Raw genomic sequence first — 22,961 nt, forward strand, 5'->3', positions numbered from 1 at the left:
AATCTCTGAGATATTATTTACAATCTCTGAGATATTATTCACAATCTCTGAGATATTATTCACAATCTCTGAGATATTATTTACAATCTCTGAGATATTATTTACAATCTCTGAGACATTATTTGCAATCTCTTAGATATTATTTAAAATCTCTGAGCTATTATTCCCTCTCTTTCAGTTATTATTCACAATCTCTGAGCTATTATTCATAATATCTGAGATATTATATTCACAATCTCCGAGTTCACTATCAGATAATTAATTAGGATAATTGGATCTGATCAACCCTTGATATTAGATTTCACGTTCAACTTCTCGCCTTTCTTCTCCTAATTAATCAGCTTCAAGTTACATTACGATCTTTAAGACGTACATGTTTTGTTCTGGTCAGAGAGTCTTTACGTTCGAACCTGTGTTAGTAGTTTATGTGCACACTGAACCTTTTTTCCATCACCTTTAATATCAAATATCTGCAGTTTTTCAGATCGCAGGTTTAATGGAATCCTCTGAAGCGAAATTAAAGATTTTTCGGTGATGGGTTTGATTCTTTGCCACAAACTTAAATGTCATAATCCTCATATCTTTGCAAGCTGATGGTTTCAAATATTGAAATTTCAAACTTTGATTTTATGATCAAACAAAATTCATAATTTGAAATGCCCAGGGTCTACGACATTGGGTTGCAAAATTATAGGGATTAGAAAATTAAAGTTTGTGGCAAAGACTAAAATCAAAAAATACAAATCTAATGATCGTGTGACTTTATATTTTTACTAATTTTAGGTTTCTGGCGTTACTGCTTTATGTAGCGGTCAGTTTATCCAATCCAACCTTCTTCTCCTATACAGGCGGTCAACCTGGGCCATCTTCCAGGTACAGTAGTTTAAACAAAATTATGTTGTCGTCTTCATTAAGAAATGTCGATTAAAATTATTTTCAAAATTCCATGAAAGTTTCAAGACACTTTTTAAATATGCTTCGATTCGTTACTTTTATCTAGTACTAGGCCACTCAATTTGTTGTCAGGTAAAACTAACTAAACCCAAATACATTGTACAGCCTATCCTGTCTGTATCGACATATCCAATAAAAAAGTATAAAATAGCAAATAAGAAAATTATTATTTAACCTAGCGCCTCGGCCAGGACAGGTTAGGGGGCCGGGCGCTGCAGCCACATGACCAATTATACCCATGTACAAAATTGTTAGGAGTGGGGGGGGGGGTCAAAAATAGTTCTCTAGGAAATCACTGAAAATTGATTCCAAAGTTATGGGCTCACTGACTTTTAACCTAATAAAAATCTTAGCCGTTTAGAATTTTTTTTTGCAAGCTTTTCGAACATTATAAAGAATATCTATAGTATATGCACCTTATTTTTTTTAAGTCTTATCAATAATTAGGGCAAAAAATCGTTGGTTTTTGTATGAAGATCTATTTTTTTTATTTTTTTTTTATTACACATGTATTTTTTACTTTTTCACCTGGACATCATTCTTATTAACATTAAACCTATGACGAAAAAAGAATTAAATGTATTTTATTAAACTTTAAAATTCTTTTTGTAAATTGATTCCTGGCAAACATCAGCATGATATTTTCAATCTTTATTTTTAACAAATTATCTTGAAAATTGTTGCTTTGATTTTTCTGAAATACATAGTTTGAAGGAGAAGGATTTATTTTCAAGTTCAATTCAAATTCATGATTTTACAAAATAAGAATTTAATCAAAATATTTTCTTCTTTTTGATTAATTTTTTCTATCTGGGCTGGTGAGTTGGATTTAACCTTGATTTTCTTTTATTTTAAAATATAGAATAACAACAAAAATATGCATTTTTAATTTGGTACGTCTAAGAATCGTATCCTCTCCATTAAAGGTACTGTAAGTGTTATTAAAAATGACCTTCCGTGCAAAGATGGCAATGCTCAATTCACAACAGTACTCTTGAAACCTTTATCTAATCCATACTGTGGAAGATATTGTCGTTTGCCTTGGTTTAAGTTTTCATTTTTAATAATTTTGTGGAGAAACCACAATTGAAAATATTCTGTAAACATTGATATCTAGGCCGAAGGGGTGAGGGGTAGAATTGTAGCTAAAAGCTAAGACTTATTTATCTGTAGATACTTTATAAGACAAACCTTTTCAGGGTACCCTTGTTAGTCGGATATTACCATCTTTGCGTGGGGGGGGTCACTTGAAATTACGCGTACAGTCCCTTTAAGATAAAGACACGGTTTTGTTTAGATTTATCCATTTCACGAGAAATCTTGGATCAGAAAATACAGATTTTCAACCTTTATTCGGTTCACTTCAGGTTATACATAGCAATTATTTATGCTGCTCTAAATACCTCTTGTAGTTCTAATCAAAGTTTCATGTATTTTTTTTCATGTTATTAAATGATAATTCATTAATCTTAATTATATTAAACAATTAGATATAGTAATTACAGTCATCAGATTATCATTGTTATATTAAATGCATGAGCTTTTCCTCATTTATTCTTTACTCTGTATCTTCTTTCTTTTTCCTTTTTATAGTACCCCCCCTCCCCCCACTTCTCTTTCTGATTTCCCCCTCAGATCATTAATGTTTCTGCAATGGTATTTCAGATTTTGAGTATATGTTTTTTATTTGAATAATTTAGGTCCGGGATCCTGGTTTATATTTTCTCAGGAATAAAAACAAACTTTAAACATTTCTTTGTGTACAAAATGTACATATATCTTTATATGGTTTTGCAGACAGGGTTCTCTACTATTAAAGAAGGAATTTAAATGTAGTTTTTTATACCAATGCAGTATTGTAGAAAAAAAAATTTAGGATTCATTTGAGACATTTCCACGATGTATAATTACTGAGTTTGAGTGCAAAGTCCATGTTCAAAATCATGAATTTGAGTACGTTTTCAAAATCGGATTTTTTGATTATTAATTAACGACGACAAAAAATATAATAAAAATTTTGTTCAAGCGTGTAGTAAACTGTAAACTATATATTTAGTTTAGCGTGTAGTGAACTGTAAACTATATATTTAGTTCAGCGTGTAGTAAACTGTAAACTATATATTTAGTTAAGCGTGTAGTAAACTGTAAACTATATATTTATTTTCGCGTGTAGTAAACTGTAAACTATATATTTAGTTTAGCGTGTAGTAAACTGAAAACTATGTATTTAATTCATCATGTAGTAAACTGTAAACTATATTTTTAGTTTAGCGTGTAGTAAACTGTAAACTATATATCTAGTTTATCGTGTAGTAAACTGTAAACTATTGCTCCTATAGCAAACAAGCCAAACTAATTAGAATTCCAAAGTCAAAGTTTGTTCATTAAGATTTGAAAATTTGGATTTAAATAGAATAAAGACTAAATATAATACAGATCTAACAGGAAATATAGGAATTTATAAGGTGCAAGGGTATTTATCCAGTGTAGACGTAATGTTTAATCACTGTTCGTTGGGGGACATGGTCGAATTAAATATGACAGAGTCCGAATTTAATGAATTTAAGCCGAGTCTTAAATCCGCCAAAACCCGGTTTCAACTAAGCGCCGGCTAAAATCTTGAAACATTGAATACATTTTAAGTGAAACCAACCATATTTGAGTCGCGTCTCAAATTTAAACCGCTGCTCAAATTCTTTAAATTCGGCCTCTGATCTCCAAAAATTAAGAAACAAAGGTGTAATGATTATAAAAAATTATAAATCATATGTTTAGTTGTTAATATCTTTCTTTAGGCGAATTAAATTATTTCTGTTTTATAATTTAATGATATTATATCTTTCTGAGCAATTTCTCAATTGTCCTGATGTTGGGTCCCAACTCTAATTTATCAATCATATATAATTTAAGCTTATCTTACAGGGAAGTCTATATCTATATCTATATAGATACTTTGCTTGTCTGTTTGCGCTTCTTTTTTGTTTGTGTCCAATAAACGTCCAAACGGCTGAACCGATCGGGCCCAAATTTTGTGTAAGGTTTATAAATGATCAAAATTGTACCTCCAACAAATTCTATTTTCATTAAATTTTGAAAATCAACGACATTTTTTATAAAATCCGCGACCTTTTTTGTTACTTTTTGTTTTTCAACACCATATAAAGAGAAAATTTCAATTGAAATAGAAGATTGGCGCGAAACGCCCTGTTAGCCTAGTAAACTGCATTTTTCTATTTGTCAATTTGTAGATTGTACCTTCAGTTAAAACTTTGTTTGCTGTTGTTCAATTTATTAAAACTAGAAGTTAGAACTTTCCTGTCTGAATCTCGTTATCAATTCAATTCCTCTTCGATATCCCATGGGAGTCACAGACAGCTAAATTGAAGAGATTAAGCAATTTTCCTCAATTTTGAAAGTGTCCACATTGGATATCGAGACTAAGAGTTTAAGATTAACTATACTTTACACAAGTTCCGACCTGAGGTTGACTTTGATGTATCAAGTTTAAAACTTTTCAGAGTATGGAGTTGAGTAAATCAAGGATTAACGAATCTGTAAACGTAACTTACGTGACTTTTGATTTATAAAGTGGCATATGCGATTCACAACGGTACCTTCATAATCTTTGCCTGATCTACCAATATTTCTCTTTTTCAAATTTTTATTTTTTTCATTTGTTTTATTTATGTAACTAGCACCTTTCTGCAACAGACGCACATGGAGTCAGAATTGAACACTGTCCATGTCAGAAAATAGACGATAAATTTTACATTATTAATCAAGTCAAGGTTTCCTAGGTAAATATACCTCTGTAAATGAAGTTAAAAAAAATATTTAATTTTTTTAAAACGAAAATTTTCTCATTTTATTATAACCCAAAGTGGAAAATTTATACACCATGATATCACAAAGTTCGAAAAATCTAATATTTTTTATAATCTCGAAAAGCTGAAAATAAAAAATTAATTTTCCATCAAGATTAAATTTGTTTTCCTGGTCCAGCAATTTATAAGTTCTTAAGTAAGTAAGTGAGTAATCATTTATTTATGAAAATAAGAAAAACAAACAAAATTAAGTGTTTAAGGAGTAAATATTTGAAAACCTCCAAAAATACCACCGGAAAAAATGTATCAATTAATACAAATATTTTTAAGAATTCAACCAAGGACACAGGAAACGTCATTTTAAAAGTTTATTTATAGCTGACAAAATGTCTGTCATGAAATACAGTAAACACTACGTATACACTGGGAGAGTCGGAATCTTCAAGCAAAATGAGAAAAGGATGATTAAACTAATCCTGTATGCCGAGTCCATTAGTGCCTGATCCAATCAGGGTTCAGTCATGTGTTTGTTGTCTATTCTGAACCAACAGAAATAGTATGGCGGTAACATCTATCTTTCTATCTATCTCATTATCCAATCAGAGTTATGAATCCTTCAATCGGCGCTATCAGCAAATGGAATTATTTACTTCTACTGAAACTATGGTGGAAACATTAAAGGGAATGTAAGGGTGATTATAAGTGACCCTCAAATCAAAATTAACACTGCCCGATTTACAAGAGTACCATTGAAACCTTAACAACAATATGGAATTTCACATCGTTTTCTCACTTGTAAAATTTGTTCGTTGTTCCTTCCTTATCAGCAATAAATTGGCAATTCAATTTTGCAGAAAATCCGCAAATCAAATTAAAACAGTTTAATCTATATACAAATTTGGCTTGTCTGTCTGTCTGTTTGTCTGTTTGTTTGTTTGTTTGTTTGTATCCAATAAACGTCAAAACGGCTGAAGCGATCGGGCCCAAATTTTTTGTGGGACATCTAGGGACCCCAGGGAAGGTTTATGAAAAAATAAAATTTCAAATATTTGTCTCTATCAAAATTCGATCGTCATTAAATTTTTAAAAATTTTGAAAATCCGCGAAATTTTTTGTAAAAATCCGCGAATTATTTTTGTTTTGTTTTACGATGTACACAAAGAGAACATGTTCACCACTAATTTAGAAGATGGGCGCGAAGCGCCCTCTAAGGCTAGAAAGAAGGGCGCGAAGCGCCTTGAATTTCTAGTAAAACAAAAACATTGATATCTAATTAATATTTAATCAGATAAAGGTTTCAAGAGTACCTTTGTTACATTTTTACATGAAGGGTCACTTGAAATTACGCTTACAGTCCATTTAAACATGATCTGGAAAGAAAATGAGTCTAACCCACAAACTCAAATTTTTAAATTCTTTTATTTTTTTCAACCTGATGGCGTAAATCTTTGAAATGTCAAACTGAAATAAATTGATCTAATAGAATTCAAGTACTATAATATCCGATTTTTTTGCCAAAGAATTAATACCTTCGATTAAATATATGGTATAGACTATGATTTACAGACAAACTTAAAGATTAGCTATCTAATTATTAGATTTTTAAAGGAAACTATAGTTGACAGATGGCTGAATGCTTTAATACATGGCATATATACCTATAGCTATTTAAATAAAACTAGATGTTGAGACTATTTCAAAATAAAAAATTTTTTAATAAAGCATAATATTTTCTATCATTAAAAACTAGATTCCAGACAAGATTCTTAATTGATCAAAGAAGATTATCAAAGGTTGGAAACTATACAATGGAGGTCAGGAGTTAAGGGAAGGATGAGGGGAAATATCATGAGGGAAATCTTGGATAGGATAATGGGAGAAATATAATGAGGGGAGGATGTAGGAAGGATGAGGGAAGGATGAGGGAAGGATGAGGGAAGGATGAGTGAAGGATGAGGGAAGGATGAGGGAAGGATCAGTGAAGGATGAGGAAAAGATGAGGGAAGAGGAAAGATAAAACATGTTTGAATAAACCCACTCTTAACTTGACAAATATTTAATGCATTATTCACAAAGTGCATAGGATCAAATCCGTTGCACTTTGCATCCAAATATTTAATATCTCACATAAACTAGATAGATATATGTTAAAGAAAGTTTAAATGAACTTGTATTTGTGGATTTTTGGTCTGAATACTTTTATCAGTTCAAGCAAAAGTCTGGGATTTGGCTTTGATCCATTTAACTTTTATTGAATGGTTCAACCTTGGATTTAGGCCTTAACCCACCCCTACTCCTAATACAGGGTCAAGTAACCAGCTTAACCCATCCCTACTCCTAATACTAGGTCAAGTACCCGGCTGAACCCCTCCCTACTTTAGATCCTGGGTCAAGTACCCGGCTTAACCCATCCCTACTCCTAATACTAGGTCAAGTACCCGGCTGAACCCCTCCCTACTTTAGATCCTGGGTCAAGTACCCGGCTTAACCCACCCCTTCACCCAGTCAAGAACCTGGCTTAACCCACCCCTACTCCTGATACTAGGTCAAGTACCCGGCTTAACCTACCCCTTGCCCTTGTTTTGAATGCCCGACATTTTCTGGAATTTTGAATATCTAACGTCCCTGCATTTGGGTTTCAGATCGAACCATGACTGGTAAGTTTTAGTCCGGCATTTCCTTTTGGATCTGGTTTAAAGAATATTTCGCCAAAAGAAATTCAAGATAGCTGAGCCAATTGAGTCGTCAGTCAATCTATTCTACAACTGCTGTCTTTATATCTCTACCTGTTTTGTAACCTTGCTTTTCATTCTGATATTTTGATATACATACCTAGAACAAAAAATCTTTAGAATATTAAGAGATAGTTAAAAAACAAAAACTATATCTTCAAATGTAGATTATTTGAAACCAAAACAAATAAAATCTAGATAATTGTGGAAATATTTGTTATTGTTTGTTTTGTTTCCCAGTTTCAGTCTTCAATCATCTTCTGATCTAACTGCAGTACTTTACCATTATCCTACACAGGTTAGCTTTATCATTACCCTACACAGGTTAGCTTTATCATTACCCTACACAGGCTAGCTTTATCATTACCCTACACAGGTTAGCTTTATCATTACCCTACACAGGTTAGCTTTATCATTACCCTAGGTTAGCTTGCTCATAATCTTAGGTTAGCTTGCTCATAATCTTAGGTTAGCTTTATCATTATTCAAGGTTAGCTTTATCATAATCCTAGGTTAGCTTTAACATTATTCAAGGTTAGCTTTATCATAATCCTAGGTTAACTTAATCATAATCTTAGGTTAGCCTTATCATAATCCTAGGTTAGCTTTATCATTATCCAAGGTTAGCTTTATCATTATCCAAGGTTAGCTTTATCATTATCCTAGGTTAGCTTTATCAATATCCAAGGTTAACTTTATCATTATCCTAGATTAGCTTTATCATTATCCAAGGTTCGCTCTATCATAGTCCTAGATTCGCTTTATCATTATCCAATTACGCTTACAATCCCTTTAAAAGGAGGAACCATTGAATACTTTTTATTTTAGATTATTAAAAGACAGGGAAGAGAAAATGATAACAGGGTTGCCGTCACAGGGTGTTCAGTCAAATCTACTGCATCATGTACAGGTATATGTACAGTTGTAGTTTACGGGTATATATTTGTACAGTATATGTGTACAGGTTTACATTTGTACGGGTATATATATATATATGTATTTGTACAAGTATATGTACATCAAAGTGTGCGGATTTGCGGGTATATTTACGTCCAAACTAGTATTCGGGTATTGATATGTACACCCTTATGTACAGTTAAGTGTATGGGTGTATATTTTCATATTTGAGCTTAAAATTAGGGAAAGCACAACTAATTCAACTAATTTAAGTTGTTGCTCATTATAATAAATTTTTTTCTCGTCTCGAAGGAATTTAACAAACTTCAAACCTTTTTTATAGAAAAACAACAATATCTTTCTTTTGGTAACACGGACAGAGTCACTTGAACTCGTGTGCATATTCATTTAATGACAGGTTTTGATGATATTTATAATGATTATTTTTACAGGAGGTGCATTGGTTCAACTCAGTCTAGGAGATGTACTCAGATTAGAGATAGAGAAAGGTAAAAAGTAAACTTGGAAACACATCCTTCAGAGAGTGAATTCAAAGAATTTTAGCCGCAGCTCAAATTTTAGCCGCGGCTTAAATTTTAGCTGCGGCTGAAATATAGTTGGTTCCATTTAAAATTGTATGTAATGTTTCTAGATTTAAGCTTGCACTTAATTAAAACTGGTTTTGGCGGATTTGAGTCGCGGCTCAAAGTTATTAAATTCCGACTCAGGGCTATCTGAACACGATGAAGGATCCAAGATTTTGACACAAACTTTTATTTCATAATTTTTTAATTTTTAATCTGCACTTTTGATAATGCAAACTTTTTGATCTAATAGAATCCTAAGATTATAATATATGACATTTGGTTTTAAGGATAAATAAGGATTTAAAAATCAAAGTTTGTGGCAAATGTTTAGCTTTTTTGGCCTGATAATTTATAAATGTCATCGTGGGTGCCGGGAGATGAACCAATCGTTTAAATCTCTCAAGTTTTAACCAATTAGAGTTTTTTCTTGATTTCCCAGCAGTCATTGCTAAAGGACAAATTAATCACATTTTGGTCATTTAAGATTTACTCTTTAAAGAAAAAATTGTGGATAAAAGATTGTATGAAGTTATTCATATTTTGTATTCTCACTTTTCTTTAATATTTCAAACTGTAACAGCTTGCACCCGGCTTATGTTGCATTTGCTTAATTCATAATAACAGAGGATTTATTCTATTTTTTTTACTTTTTTACTTGTTTAATTAATTATTAAATTGATATTAACGCACAGGTGTTCTTTAAAAAAATCTGTTTTGACATTGAAAACGGATTTCAACTTATTTGAACTGTCCAACATAACACACGCCACAAACTCTTGGTAACCATTGATATTTACCTTTTTGACCAATTTATCTGGCAGAATTTATTTTTTGAAGTATAAAAGGTATACGATCTTAGATCGGAAAGATAGAGGGATTAGAAAATCGGTTCTTTAATTCCATGCAGAACTATAAACATTTTTTCGCATCAGTTTCCTTTTAAAGGGAGTGTTCGCGAAAAATGAATAATAATGAAAAATATTAACTTTATACGAATGCGTCGAAACATAATCGATGACTATTGATAATGATATCTGAATGATTTGTTTTAAATTAAATTGATCATTTTACGATCCAAGTTGAATGTTGCAACTTTCTGAATTTGTATAAACGCTACGTTCTTCAGCATTAGCCGTTTTTAACAATTATCTCCTTAAAGACACAGCAGATTAAAGTAATTCGCGAAAACTCCCTTTTAGTGATTAATTCTTGTTGATAATTATTAATTGCAATGGTTGCTCTGTTCTACGCAATGTGCATAGGACATTTATTGACCTTAAACAAGCCTCACTTAAAAAACGAATTTTCGTGACATTCGAAACAAGCAAAAAATAAAAAAAGTAAATTACTACTAGCTCTAAGTTTCATTTCGAAGATTTTAGCTTTAATGTGCATTATATTGAAGCCTCGTGCTGTAAAAAGATTGAATATTTCAGGTTTGGTTGATACGGATACATCGAGAGGTTTCAATTCATTCTCCGGGTTCAAGATTGAACAGGTTCATATATTCTCCCAACCTAGATCAGCAAATCTTTAAGTTTTAATATTCCTCCTCTTCAATCAAACTTCAACTTTTATCTAATTTTCAATAGTTAACAATTTTTTAAATCCTTATTCTTTTTTTTCCTAGGACGGATGTTTTCAATCTCCGACTGGAATCCCGTCCTACTCCGATCCGTTCAGGAATGCTTTTTAATCCAAGAACGGGAAATAAATTTAAGCTGAATATTTCCATTACAACCATCTCACAAAAAGGTGGATTTTATATGTTTTATCAGACAATTATGATACGAAATGTGAAATCCTTAAATAACTCGAAGCTATCAATTTGCACTTGGCTTTTTTTGTGAAGAGAATATAATGCCTATACAGTAGGAACCAGAAAACAGTGAAAGTTTTGTCGTCTTATATTTTCTTTATATTATTATATTTTTCACACGGAACCAATTTAAGATAAGTTCCCTCAACATTTTTTGAGATATATCTGTTGCAACAATTGCAAATACTTGAGTAAAAGAAAGAACAAAGACAACATTCGTTCCGTAGTATTCTGGTTCTCACTGTACTAGAAACAAATCTTCAAAATGAACTGTGAACATCAAGCAGAGCTTACAAAGTTTGAATGTTACGCAAAGTTAGACATTTCCAATATCAAAACCAATATATAATCCAGGAACAGTTCAGTGTCACATTTTCTATTTTATCCAACATACAATCCATTGAATCCAAACCTGTAACAAGTTCAGTATCCAGTATCCAATCATATATTCAATCCAGTATTACAGTATCCAATCCACTATCCAAACCAGTATCCAATCCTGCATTCAATCCTGCATGTAATCCAGTATCTAATCCTATACGAGCCAGAAACAATTCAGTGTCACATTCGATACACAATCCTCCATCGAATCCTTTATCTAATGCTATATGCAATCTAATATCCAATCCTACATTCAATCCAGTATACCAATCCTGAATTTAATCCTGCATCTAATCCAGTATCAAATCCTATTTGATCCAGTAAAAATGCAGTGCCCCATTTGATACACAAGCCTGCATCGAATCCTTCATAGCTAATCCTATATCCAATTCAGTATCCAATCTTGCATTCAATTAAGTGTCTAAATCCATTATAAAATCAATTATACAATCCTGTATCCACTTCAGAAATCAAGTGAGTATCCAATCATCTACCCAATCCATTATTAATTAAACATTTCCTGTATCCAATCTTGTATCCAATCTTGTATCCAATCTTGTATCCAATCTTGTATTAAATATTATCTAACCTAGTATCCAATCCTTGTTCAATCAACTCCAGTATCCAAACCGAGAAATCCAATCCATCTTAATATCTTGGCACCTTTCACGCTCATTTAGATGGATTGGAAGAGTAACCCTGGAAAGGGCGAGATAGATCTAACTTTTGCACAAAACATGATTGTTTACGGGGACTGCAGTCGTTATTTCAAATGAATCCTTAATTGAAGAGCATGGTATGTCCAAACCATAGCGGTGCCTTTGAAACAAGATATCCGTATTTTTCTAATTGAAAATTAAGTGCGGGGAAACTGTAGTTTACGCTGTACACTGTACAGTGTACACTCCGTGCCAACGAAGTCACATGGATCCCGAAGCTAGGCACCAGAGGCGTAGGGGGGGGGGGCTATGGGGGCTAAGCCTCCACCTGGACCAGTGAAATCTATGTATTTGAGAAGGTTTTCGGGCCCCATGACGTGTGCTGATCCCCCCCCCCCCCCCCCGGACAAATTTCTGACTAGGCCCAGCTGCTTGGCACTCAATTTTCAGCTAGAAAAATACGGTTGTGAAGACAGTGACTTGAATTACGCTTACAATCCCTTTAACAAACATTCATATCGTTTATTTGTAAAAAAAAAAGTTAAATAAAAAATGTTGCATCCGCATATCAAAACTATTTTGCATAAACAATTTAATTCCTGTAAATCCATCTTTTTCAGTGAAAAGGGAACTGAAGTAATTGCCCCAAATTCTGATCCCTATATCTGTGCAATCAGATGTAGTGAACCTTTGATAATTCAAATTATGATCGAAATATGATAGACTAAATAGTCATAGAAATATCAAGAACGTGGGTACTATCAGGTTTCAAAGGGATTAGAATATGTTAGGTTCTGACAAAAACTTAGATCCTTTAAACTTCCCTTTACCGACTTAAATCCATGTTAACAAAAAAACTTCCCTTTTTTCTAAACCCTTACCTTCAGTTAAGTCAGTTTAAAATTAATACAAAGTATGTTAAAAAGGTTTGGTCGAAAACGGCATGGAAATTTGCGAAAAATTGCACAAAAATGGTGGAAACTATAGTTCGTTCTTAAAAAATTTTTAAAAATTTGTGAAAACCAAGGATTTCTGAGTAAACACTAATCAAGGAGTTTTTGACATTCTGGAACATCTTTGAGTTGTAAGATTAGTTGTAATCAAAAGTAAATAAATGAGTGTTTTATTTATACTTTAAAATAGGTGAATAATCTCTTTAAAACTGAAAAGCAAACCTCCAAAATCTAGTAGACCTCCAATATCTAGTAGACCTCCAATATCTAGTAGACCTCCAATATCCAGTAGGCCTCCAACATTTGTCCAGCCCCCGGCCCCTCCACCAGGGGCCAGAGAACCAACAGGTAAAATCAAAATTTTATCAAAATATTTCATGCGAAATAAAATTTAAATGTTTATTATTGTAGACAGCTACGGTGCTCCATACTCTCCTCCAATAAGTTACAACCCTCATCCTTCGGATAGAGTTCCTAAGTACGAAGACTCCTACGGAGCCCCCCTGGCTCCCCCCATAGATTACGGATCCTTTACTGTATCAGGATCCTATCCTGTCTCCGACTCCTATGGTTCTCCTATAGCTCCCACTACTCCCCCCTCCTTCTATCCCCCGAGCCCCGAGATATTTGATAACTCTGCTCCAAGCTGGGATAATCCAGTGTTAGAAGCTAAATCTCCGACCTCAAACACACCTTACAAGCCACCCTTCTTGTCAACTACACAAACTCCTATTGTTTTCCCTACATCCTCCCCCTCCCCCCGGCTCAACCCCTATCCTCAACCCAACTCGGAGCTAGGCTCCTGTTGTGCTGTGCTCCGGGTCAGGCTAGAGGGAGAATGTTTGACCCATCAGCCCGGCAAGACTGGAGAATATCTACGCTTTGGAACCTGGAAGAGCTCTCCTGTGTATAAACAGGAGACCGGAGATAACTATGTATTCTGGGAGGACGGAGAGAACTGGAGTGGATGGATTATTGGTAGGTTTCAACTTAATTAACAATACTTACACAATTTACCTTCATTCAATATAAATCAATCATCAGTTGGTAAATACAGACTTAACCACAAAGGTTGAGACTTTAAAAACTTTATATAGGTTATATTTAGAGTTTTTTTTACATTCTTTGTATGGCTCCCTGCTGCTGTACACTTACATCATCTATTTACATTGTTATATTTAAAGATTTCAAGAAATTGACATTTTTATATTTTTTAAATAAATGGATTCTGTGAATTTTCGTCATTGGCTATGATGCATAAATCATCTTCTATATAAAAAGGAAATTAAAAACTAAATGTTTTCAATTAAATTTGTTGACAAGGTTTAACTATTAATTATCTAATAAAATCTCATCGAATCAATTAAAAAAATCCTATTAAGGTTTTGAATAACATATGATAAATTCTAAAAGAATAAAATATTTTTCCGAAAATGTCTAAATTTCTTAGATTTTAATGAAATCTGTTTGAAATCTGTGAACCAAATAAACTTTCTTCTGGATGAAATATTTTATCGAGCAATTCCATTTATACGTTATCATTCATTTCCTCGGAAAACTTTCCTTTTATTTCTAAAAAGTTTACTAACAAAAATACTGCGGTTTTCCCAAACTCAAGTTAATGAAAGGGAATACAAGTGTAATGTTAACCCTCCAATCTCCATACAAAATAGCAATGCCCAATTTACAACGGTAGCCATGAAACCTTTAAAATATATGATAAAAAATATGGAAAATATTGTATTTTTTCTCAATCAAACTGTGTTTATTTCTGTGAATTTCACTCTTGCAGAAAAACCAAAAATGAAAATAAAAAATTTTAATAAACAAAAACATGCTTTCTTCTTCATGCTGTATCAGAAAAAGCTTTTAAGGGTACCGTTGTAAATCGTGCATTGCCATCTTTGTATGGATGGTCATTGGAAATTACGCTTACAGTCCCTTTAGAAGGACTGTAAAGGAAAAATGAAAGGGGGTATAGACTGAAAGCTATTCACTTTTGCTCCTGATCGCAACCCATGAAAGTTAGATCCGATATTCCTGTCACGAAAAATGGAAATAAAATTGTGTCAAAGGAATTGAGTAGAACAAAATCAAATATTTAATCCCCAATATCTTTAGAGCCCGATGGTGAAAACATTTGATATTTCAAACTCAGATTATTTGATTTAACAGAATTTATAGTTTGAAATATCTAAGGTCTACAACATTTGGTTCCAAAGACATAGTGATTATAAAATCAGAGTTTGTGGCCAAAACTCAATTCCTTTATAAGAAAATTCATATATGCAGCAGAAATCCTACCAATGAGAGTGAAGTATACTGGTCACGTGTTTGTGTCTGTATCTCTAACATTGGTGGGAGTTCTGATGACATCATAGGATAAATAATTTATCAATTATATCTATCAAAAATAAAAATCATAAATAATAATTGGAGAAAACCAAAGTTACAATGAGGTTTCTCTGTGATATCTTCGTTTTCATATTGGTTGCGTATTTTCTGAATAGGATCTGTTTTAACCTACCATTTCTGTACTAAATTATATATATATATGAATTTTCGTATAAATTTGACACAGTTTTGTATATCAATTATTTGAGACAGGAACAGCAGATATAACTTTCAAGAGCTTAAATGTTTAGCTTTTAGCCTATATATTATTTCATTTTTCCTTTACAGTCCCTTTAATAACAATTTCTCTGATTATGTGCCACCAATATTCTAAAATGAACTCAGCCCCCCACTTTCAACTCTAAACTATTTCACCAGGATCCAACTTTCATTAATCTAGAAAGAGTTGGGGCTAAATTTAAACTTAAAATTAAACACGAGGAGATAAATGTTGTAAGGGAAGTACAGGGAGACCCATAAAAGTGTAGAAAATGGAAGACACCTGTTAAACTCAAGCAATGGTTTTTATTAGCTTAATTAACACGAAACACAAGCATTGTGTATTGTACACAGACCTATCTTACTTTATAAGTTAATTTTAACTTATATACAGTGACTTCCAGATTTATGAATTATAAGAGTTTTTTATAATGTCGTTTTACATATTTAAGATCAAATGCCGCGGAAAAATGGGTTTAATATTAATATATCAATTGCAATTCATATTTCAGGGCTATATTAAACTCTCTTTTCGCGTCATTTGATCTTAAATAAGTAATACGACATTATAAAAACTCTTGCTCTGTATTCTTCTATCTGGGATTCACTGTAATAATACTATTCACTGTAATAAAACTATTCACTGTAATAATACTATTCACTGTAATAATACTATTTGTCGTCTTCCAAACACTCCGTATTATCGGTCTTATTTTATATTTTCCAATCCTACCACAAAATATCTTCACATACAGTGGGAACCATAATATTGTGGAACATGAAGATGACTAGTTGTTTAAACAGTCCGACAAACATTAAACACAGTTAGATTGTTCATTGTAAATGTCTACTTCTTATTCGAAGTCGAGTTGGGGGGCAACGTTAGCAACCGTTTTTAAACACTCAGGATATTTAGGCTTTTAGAGACCGCTATTTAATAGCTTCGGCTCAAATTGTAATTGCTTTAACCCAAGTTTAAGGCTCAATTTTAGACCCAACTCTGACGACAGCTTATGTCACGTGATTGACAGCTGCAAGATCTTATGCCCAGTGAAAATAAAACCGGCCTTTGTTGGTTTTAGTGGAATTTTAACCCTATAAAGGCCGGAGGGTCTGAATCTATAAATAGACTGGAGGGGCGCCCCCCCCCCCCTAGAGAATAGGTTTAGGGTTGAAATGCATAGCCCAATTTTTCAAGGCCAGCTCATTGAAAAAAAATTAGACCGATAACTTTAATATTTTGGGCGCAAGGGAGGGTTGAAAAAAAAACAAAAAAAGGTTAAAAAAAATGTTAAAATTCTTTTTGTTTTGTTTTAAACAGATATCAAAGTGTGACAAACCTGACTTTTTAGCGCCCTGTACCCTACAATATGCATTAAAAAAATTTACTATTCATTAAAAGTCATAAAATTTCACGGTGATAGTGTCAAAAATGAAAGTGCTAGGACAAAAAACTATAAGGGGGGTGGGGGCCAGTCTGTTTAGGGTTAAACAGAGTTGAGTTTATACCTGGGGTCCAGGAATTACGACTTGAGCGTTTAAATCCCGGGCTCTGGAGACTCCATAAAAAATCTGAGAAATTTAACATATTTCAAAATTGAAAATGCTTTAATTACACTAAATCTTGATTCTGCAGTAGAAGATACAACCCTAAACGGGTTTTCGAATCGCTCGTTACCAACCGAAAAGAAGAAATTGTATAAAAATTATTATTATTTATGGTTTATCAGAAATGAAAATGATAAATTAGAAACTAGATTGCATATCCAGTCATTCATCTTCCTATTGAAGATTTGCCAATATTACTCAAATAAAAAAATGGGAAAAAATTGGAAAACATTGGATGCAATCTTTTCCGGCATTAATTTTCGAATTTTTTAAAATAATTTTAGGAATCTTAAAATTAGTGGAGCAAGTTAGAACAAACAACTTAAATCCCTTACGTTTACTTAATTTAAAATAAAAGAGAGTTCTATGCCTGTTTTACGAAAATATCGTCTTTCTTCTGTATTTAAATATGCGCTGAATTTTGATTAGGTGTCAAATCCGTTAAGTATTCAAAATTGTCAAACTATTGTATCTTTATTATTTTTAGCAGACGATGTTAAAAGAGCACCATCGGGAATCGGGGATGCTATTTTTTAAATGAAGAGTGACATTAAATTACGATAACTCTCCCTTTAAACTGATAATATTCAGGTTCTAATATTGGTGTTCTGAGGGGTGGTATTGCAGGGGGGAAATGTGAGAAAGGATGTCCAAATGTTCAGGTAAAAATTAAAACTAAGGAATTTTAAATTCGTTGGAAAATTCCAATGTCCCCCTTTCGTAATTTCATAAAAATATGTTTATGAAAAATAATAAACATAATTTTACGTAGCTAAACTTTTAAAACGTATTTAACAAAAATGTATCTTGTTATAAGTTGTTTTATTTGCAAAATCATGAATGTGTGAATTGTATATAAATAAAATATATAAAATATATGAATTATATAAATATATAAAATATGTAAAATATATGAAATATATAAATATATAAAATATATAAAATATATGAAATATATAAAATATATAAAATATATAAAATGTATTAAATATATAAGATATATAAAATATATAAGATATAATCAGGAGAACTGGAGATATTATAACTCACAACAGGAAGGGTTTATTACTGATACTAATATAAGGTAATCATCAATTCATTTATCCACCATCCATCCATGCTTTCATCCATGCAACTTAAAATCTGAGAAAAAAGAACAATTAAAAAGTTAGTATCTTATTTGTTGAAAGGGAGTGTTCGCAAAAAGTTGAGTCTGAAATCTATCGCTACCAATTTTACGTCTATCTGTGGCTCCTGTATTAAAGAAATGGTTGAATAAAAAGGTGTTAGATAAAAAATCATGATATCTACTTAAAAAAAGATATTCTGTAAAAATTGACTTGAATAGTTTAATAAAAATAATAATGGGTATACTCTTATTACGTACTTATTGAAACCAGTTCTCTCTGGGCGGAATTTGTAAACAAACATAGATGCATTAATATGTTCGTTTAGTTTCTGAGAAGGATAAGAGCATTAAATTTTGAACATTTTGATAATTCACATAATAGTTTCATAATATTTCATTGATTTATTATGTGAAAGATGGATCCCACACCTCTGAAATATCTTTCCTTGCATTATAATCTTGCTTTTAACTGTCTTTTCTAAGGAATTCGTAGATAAATCGTTTGATTTCGAACAACTTAGTTTGGTTGTTATTTTAAAGCCGTAATGTATGTAATGTTTACTATACTGTAAAAGTATTTTTTTTTTACATTTAAAATGGTATAAAAAATTTATTTTGTAAAAAAATTGGGCTTTTTAGTTGAACGGCTACATTAAAAATATTGTTTACTTCTATTAGCGTATGATTTAAAGGGAGTGGCTGACTAGGTTTGGTAGTTGAAATGAGAGTGCAGCTTTTAAAGAACGTTTTGGGGTCATTTTTATACCTTTAAAACATTTTTGCATATCTGAGCAAAGCGCAAATTATTTCTTTAAATATCACGAAGATGGCCTTATTCTAAAGGCTTGTTCTTAAGAATTGATTGTTTGAAATTATTCAATAAACGGCCGGACAATTAACATAACAAAAGTATTCTATTAGCTAATGTGTTGCTTAGAAACTATTAATCGAAAGAAATTATCGATGAAATCAATTAAAGAATCAAATATTTCGTTATCACTTGAATTCTTTATTTTTTCAGTTCAACTCAATACTATAGCTAACCCAAGGTTGTATAATAAGGTTGATAACTCTAAGTGCGCTCAAATTTAAGGCAAAAGTTGTCTCCTCTTTATAGCTTAAATAGATAAAATCCATATATGACGTCACTCTCACGTCTTTAATCAGTGACGTCATTTGAGGATTTTATCTATCTATGCTTGGGAAAATTTCTAAATAGAACAATTCTTATTTTACTTCTTAAAGGATTGAGTGTGCAGAAGATAGAGGGAGGAGCTTGCACTACCACACACATTATCACACAGCTAGCTCAACCCTAGACAAGGACCACACCCCCTACCACAACCCTGGCTCAGCCTTAGACAAGGAAACCAGAAAATAAATGTTTAATTTCAAACTTCAATAAAACAGAAGCTCTCTTTAAATTTCTAAAATTATTTAATGCTAATAGACAAAAATAATCTATTATACAGTGGTAGGCGATTATATCAATATAATGGAGACGACTTTCGAATTCCGTTTTGTTTTATATGAAGCTGGTTAACAGCATGGATACACATAAACATAGAGGTCAAGAGAAGCTGTCAATTTTAAAAACTTCTCGTTAATTGCATGTAAACTTGCTATTCGAAAAAAGCTTGTTAACAATCAAAACTATAAATAAAAAAGTCGTCTTCATTGTATTTCATCTGGAATTTACGAAATATTTTGTGTTCTAAATGCTTACAGAGACACCAAAAAATTCAATTAACTGAATAAAACTAAAACATACATTTTTTCATCTTTTAAGACACAAAAGTACAAAAACATTTTTAAATGCTTGTAAGCTTTTTTGGGACATGCACTTTGTTATTAAACAGTAAACAGATTATAGTTCTATTTTCTCCAACAGTTCTATTTTTATATTTTCTGGTTTATAGAAGATTACTAGTCCGTCCTACACTGTAACCGGAGACGGAAATGTCATTGAAGCAAGGTTTGTTTTTCCAGCTAATACTGGTACAACAGCAGATAAACTGGATTCTAGCAACTTTATCATCTCCCGCCAGTAAACCAGTTTCCACCAGCTAAACCTGGTACAACAGCAGATAAACTGGATTCAAGCATCTTTATCATCTCCCGCCAGTAAACCAGTTTCCAGCATCTAAACCTGGTACAACAGCAGATAAACTGGGTTTAAGCAACTTTATCATCTCCCGCCAGTAAACCAGTTTCCAGCTGTTATAAAACTAGATTCGAGAACACTCACTCTCAGCGAAATCTAAATTTTCAAATAATTATTTTAAAAGAAAAGTAGGAAAGAAACAATAATCAGTGGCCGAAATTAAAGAATTTTAGCGGCGGTTTAAATTTAAGCCGCGGCTTAAATATGGTTGGTTCCACTTAAAATTATATAAAATGTTTCAAGATTTAAGCCGGCGCTTAATTTAAACCGGGTTTTAGGAGATTTAAACCGCGGCTCAAATTCTTTAAATTCCATCTCAGAGCTATAAATAGTAAGACTCAAAGCTACAAAATGTATAGTGGTTGGGGGGTCAAATCTCAGACCTTGAGCTGCTGCTGTTTGGCTGGTCAACCTTTTTCCGAGGCTAAGCTAAAGTTTTCAGCGCCAGCTGAATAATGTATGTGAACTTTTCTACAGTTAAGTTCAAATAGAAAGAGCCATCGGAAGAATTTATAAAATGTCGTATTTTTAACTTTCTGATAATGGAATGCTGAAGATATTTAGTTTTTTAACTAAATGATTATATGGAGTTCTTTAAAACTCTTCCAGCTACTGAGATTTATGTAAAATAGAATACAACCCATTGAAGAAATGTCAAGACGACATTTTATAAATTTTTTCGATATCTCCAAATCTTTAGGTTAAATAGTCAATTATAATGAAACTTAGTCGTCTAAATCTAATCCTAGTCAGAACTATTTAAAACGTGTATTTTTTTATAAATAAAAAAAAATAATGTAAAAAAATGTTTCTCACTTACTTTTAAGACTTCCAAATCGGAAAGTGTGGTTTATGAACAGTTTAAAATTTTTGATTTGGTTTATTTTGTGTGAGCATTTGCCGCAATACTTATTACTGTTAGGAAGACGACATTACCATTGCATCGGGTAGTTTAGAACCAGCACTGACGCGGGAGCTGCATACAGGTGTATATTTCTGAGTAATCGATCAATCAACATGTAGAGTTCGGGGTCATTGTATGTGGTGCACATTATTGTCTGCACAAAAACTCTCCACAGTGGGTTAAGTGGTTCCGGGGAGGGATCGTGGCCAGAACTTAGTCTTAGTAATTATGGAAAAACAAGCATTTTCTTTCTTTAAGCCCATTGTGCATTTTTACATAAACGTTTGATGATACAGCTGCTGCTGGGAGGAGCCATGAATTTGAATAAGGAGGTCAAATAAATTCTGTGCAGTCATCTCATCTTTTGTGGGTAATATATAGTTTAGTTCGATAGGGTTTACTGAAAGCACTATAAGGGTAAAATGCGCGTAAGCTCAGGTCAGTGCTATGGCTAGGTTATCGGGAAAATTGTAAATTTAAGAGAATATAATTAATATTGTAATTTTGCATCATAAACCTTGGTGGAATTGGAGATCCAGTCGAGTAGCAACTCAACCAAATGTCGTCTTTTGCTAGAAAATTTTTCGAAAACTTTATTGCAAATCTTTTCAAACATATAATCATAATTCTTCAGGAATCTTACTCTAGGTGGGGGCAGGGACATGGGAAAAGGGTGTGCAAAGCTTCCAATCATTAATGACAGAACATTCCTCAACTTTACTACTTTTAATTATATTGTTCATTCATCAGAGCTAACAAGCATACAAGGTGTCTCACGAAACATGACAGTAGCAAGACGACTTGTAAGTCGTATTTAATCTTGGAATTTATTTGTGACATTCAGTTGTCAACCTACTTTAACATGTATGATTCTTAAACCAATAACCAAGCAAAATAAGCAGTTTTGATATTAAACTTGTACAAATGCTATATCTCAGTTATATATATATCACCAAATACAAGCTAAAATAAGCAGTTTTGATATTAAACTCGTAAAAATGCTATATCTCAGCTAGCTATATATATATATCACCAAATACAAGCTAAAATGAGCAGTTTTGATATTAAACTCGTAAAAATGCTATATCTAAGCTATATATATATCACCAAATACAAGCTAAAATAAGCAGTTTTGATATTAAACTTGGTAAAAATGCTATATCTCAGCTATATATATATCACCAAATACAAGCTAAAATAAGCAGTTTTGATAATAAACTTGTAAAAATGTAATATGTCAGCTATATATCACCAAATGCAAGCTAAAATAAGCAGTTTTGATAATACATTTGTAAAATGTGATATGTCAGCCATATATATATATATATATATCACCAAATGCAAGCTAAAATAAGCACGTTTTAATAATAAACTTGTAAAAATGTTATATGTCAGCTATATATATATATATATATATATATATCACCAAATACAAGCTAAAATAAGCACGTTTTAATAATAAGCTTGTAAGAATGTTAGGTGTATTGCTATAGATATTATCAAATTCAAGCTAAAATAACTGTCTCTGTAAACTTCTGTTTATTTATAAGTTACAAACATACCGATTATAAAGACGGTAACACGGGACGTACGCCAAATGAATCATCTCCCTCTTGTGATCGAGATTTTTAATTGCTATGTTTAAGAGATGAAAAATCGTGTACTATAGATTAAAATGTTGCTAACCAAGTTTCTGAATCAAGTTGTGAAAATCTACTCCTACATATGAAATTAAAA

General features: G+C 32.2%; 1 protein-coding gene across 2 annotated transcripts in view; it reads left to right on the top strand.

Moving 5' to 3' along the window:
* LOC111711656 (uncharacterized) overlaps window positions 1-20,230 on the top strand; it is a 21,988-nt gene extending 1,758 nt beyond the window's left edge. Inside the window, exons 2-15 of one of the 2 annotated variants that reach the window (XM_023486049.1) lie at window positions 784-873; window positions 2,252-2,321; window positions 2,655-2,683; window positions 7,751-7,808; window positions 8,339-8,420; window positions 8,860-8,916; window positions 10,431-10,492; window positions 10,625-10,677; window positions 13,042-13,154; window positions 13,218-13,784; window positions 17,619-17,689; window positions 18,053-18,111; window positions 19,402-19,522; window positions 20,076-20,230. In XM_023486049.1, the coding sequence (XP_023341817.1) occupies window positions 784-873; window positions 2,252-2,321; window positions 2,655-2,683; window positions 7,751-7,808; window positions 8,339-8,420; window positions 8,860-8,916; window positions 10,431-10,492; window positions 10,625-10,677; window positions 13,042-13,154; window positions 13,218-13,784; window positions 17,619-17,689; window positions 18,053-18,111; window positions 19,402-19,522; window positions 20,076-20,207 (1,564 nt within the window). In that variant the 3' untranslated portion in view covers window positions 20,208-20,230. The remainder of the gene's footprint in view (window positions 1-783; window positions 874-2,251; window positions 2,322-2,654; window positions 2,684-7,750; window positions 7,809-8,338; window positions 8,421-8,859; window positions 8,917-10,430; window positions 10,493-10,624; window positions 10,678-13,041; window positions 13,155-13,217; window positions 13,785-17,618; window positions 17,690-18,052; window positions 18,112-19,401; window positions 19,523-20,075) is intronic. The other variant, XM_023486050.1, reaches the window with a different exon arrangement.
* The last annotated feature ends 2,731 nt before the right edge of the window (window positions 20,231-22,961 follow it).

The sequence above is a fragment of the Eurytemora carolleeae genome, unplaced genomic scaffold (assembly GCF_000591075.1).
Source record: "Eurytemora carolleeae unplaced genomic scaffold, Eaff_2.0 scaffold1148, whole genome shotgun sequence".
NCBI lineage: Eukaryota > Metazoa > Arthropoda > Copepoda > Calanoida > Temoridae > Eurytemora > Eurytemora carolleeae.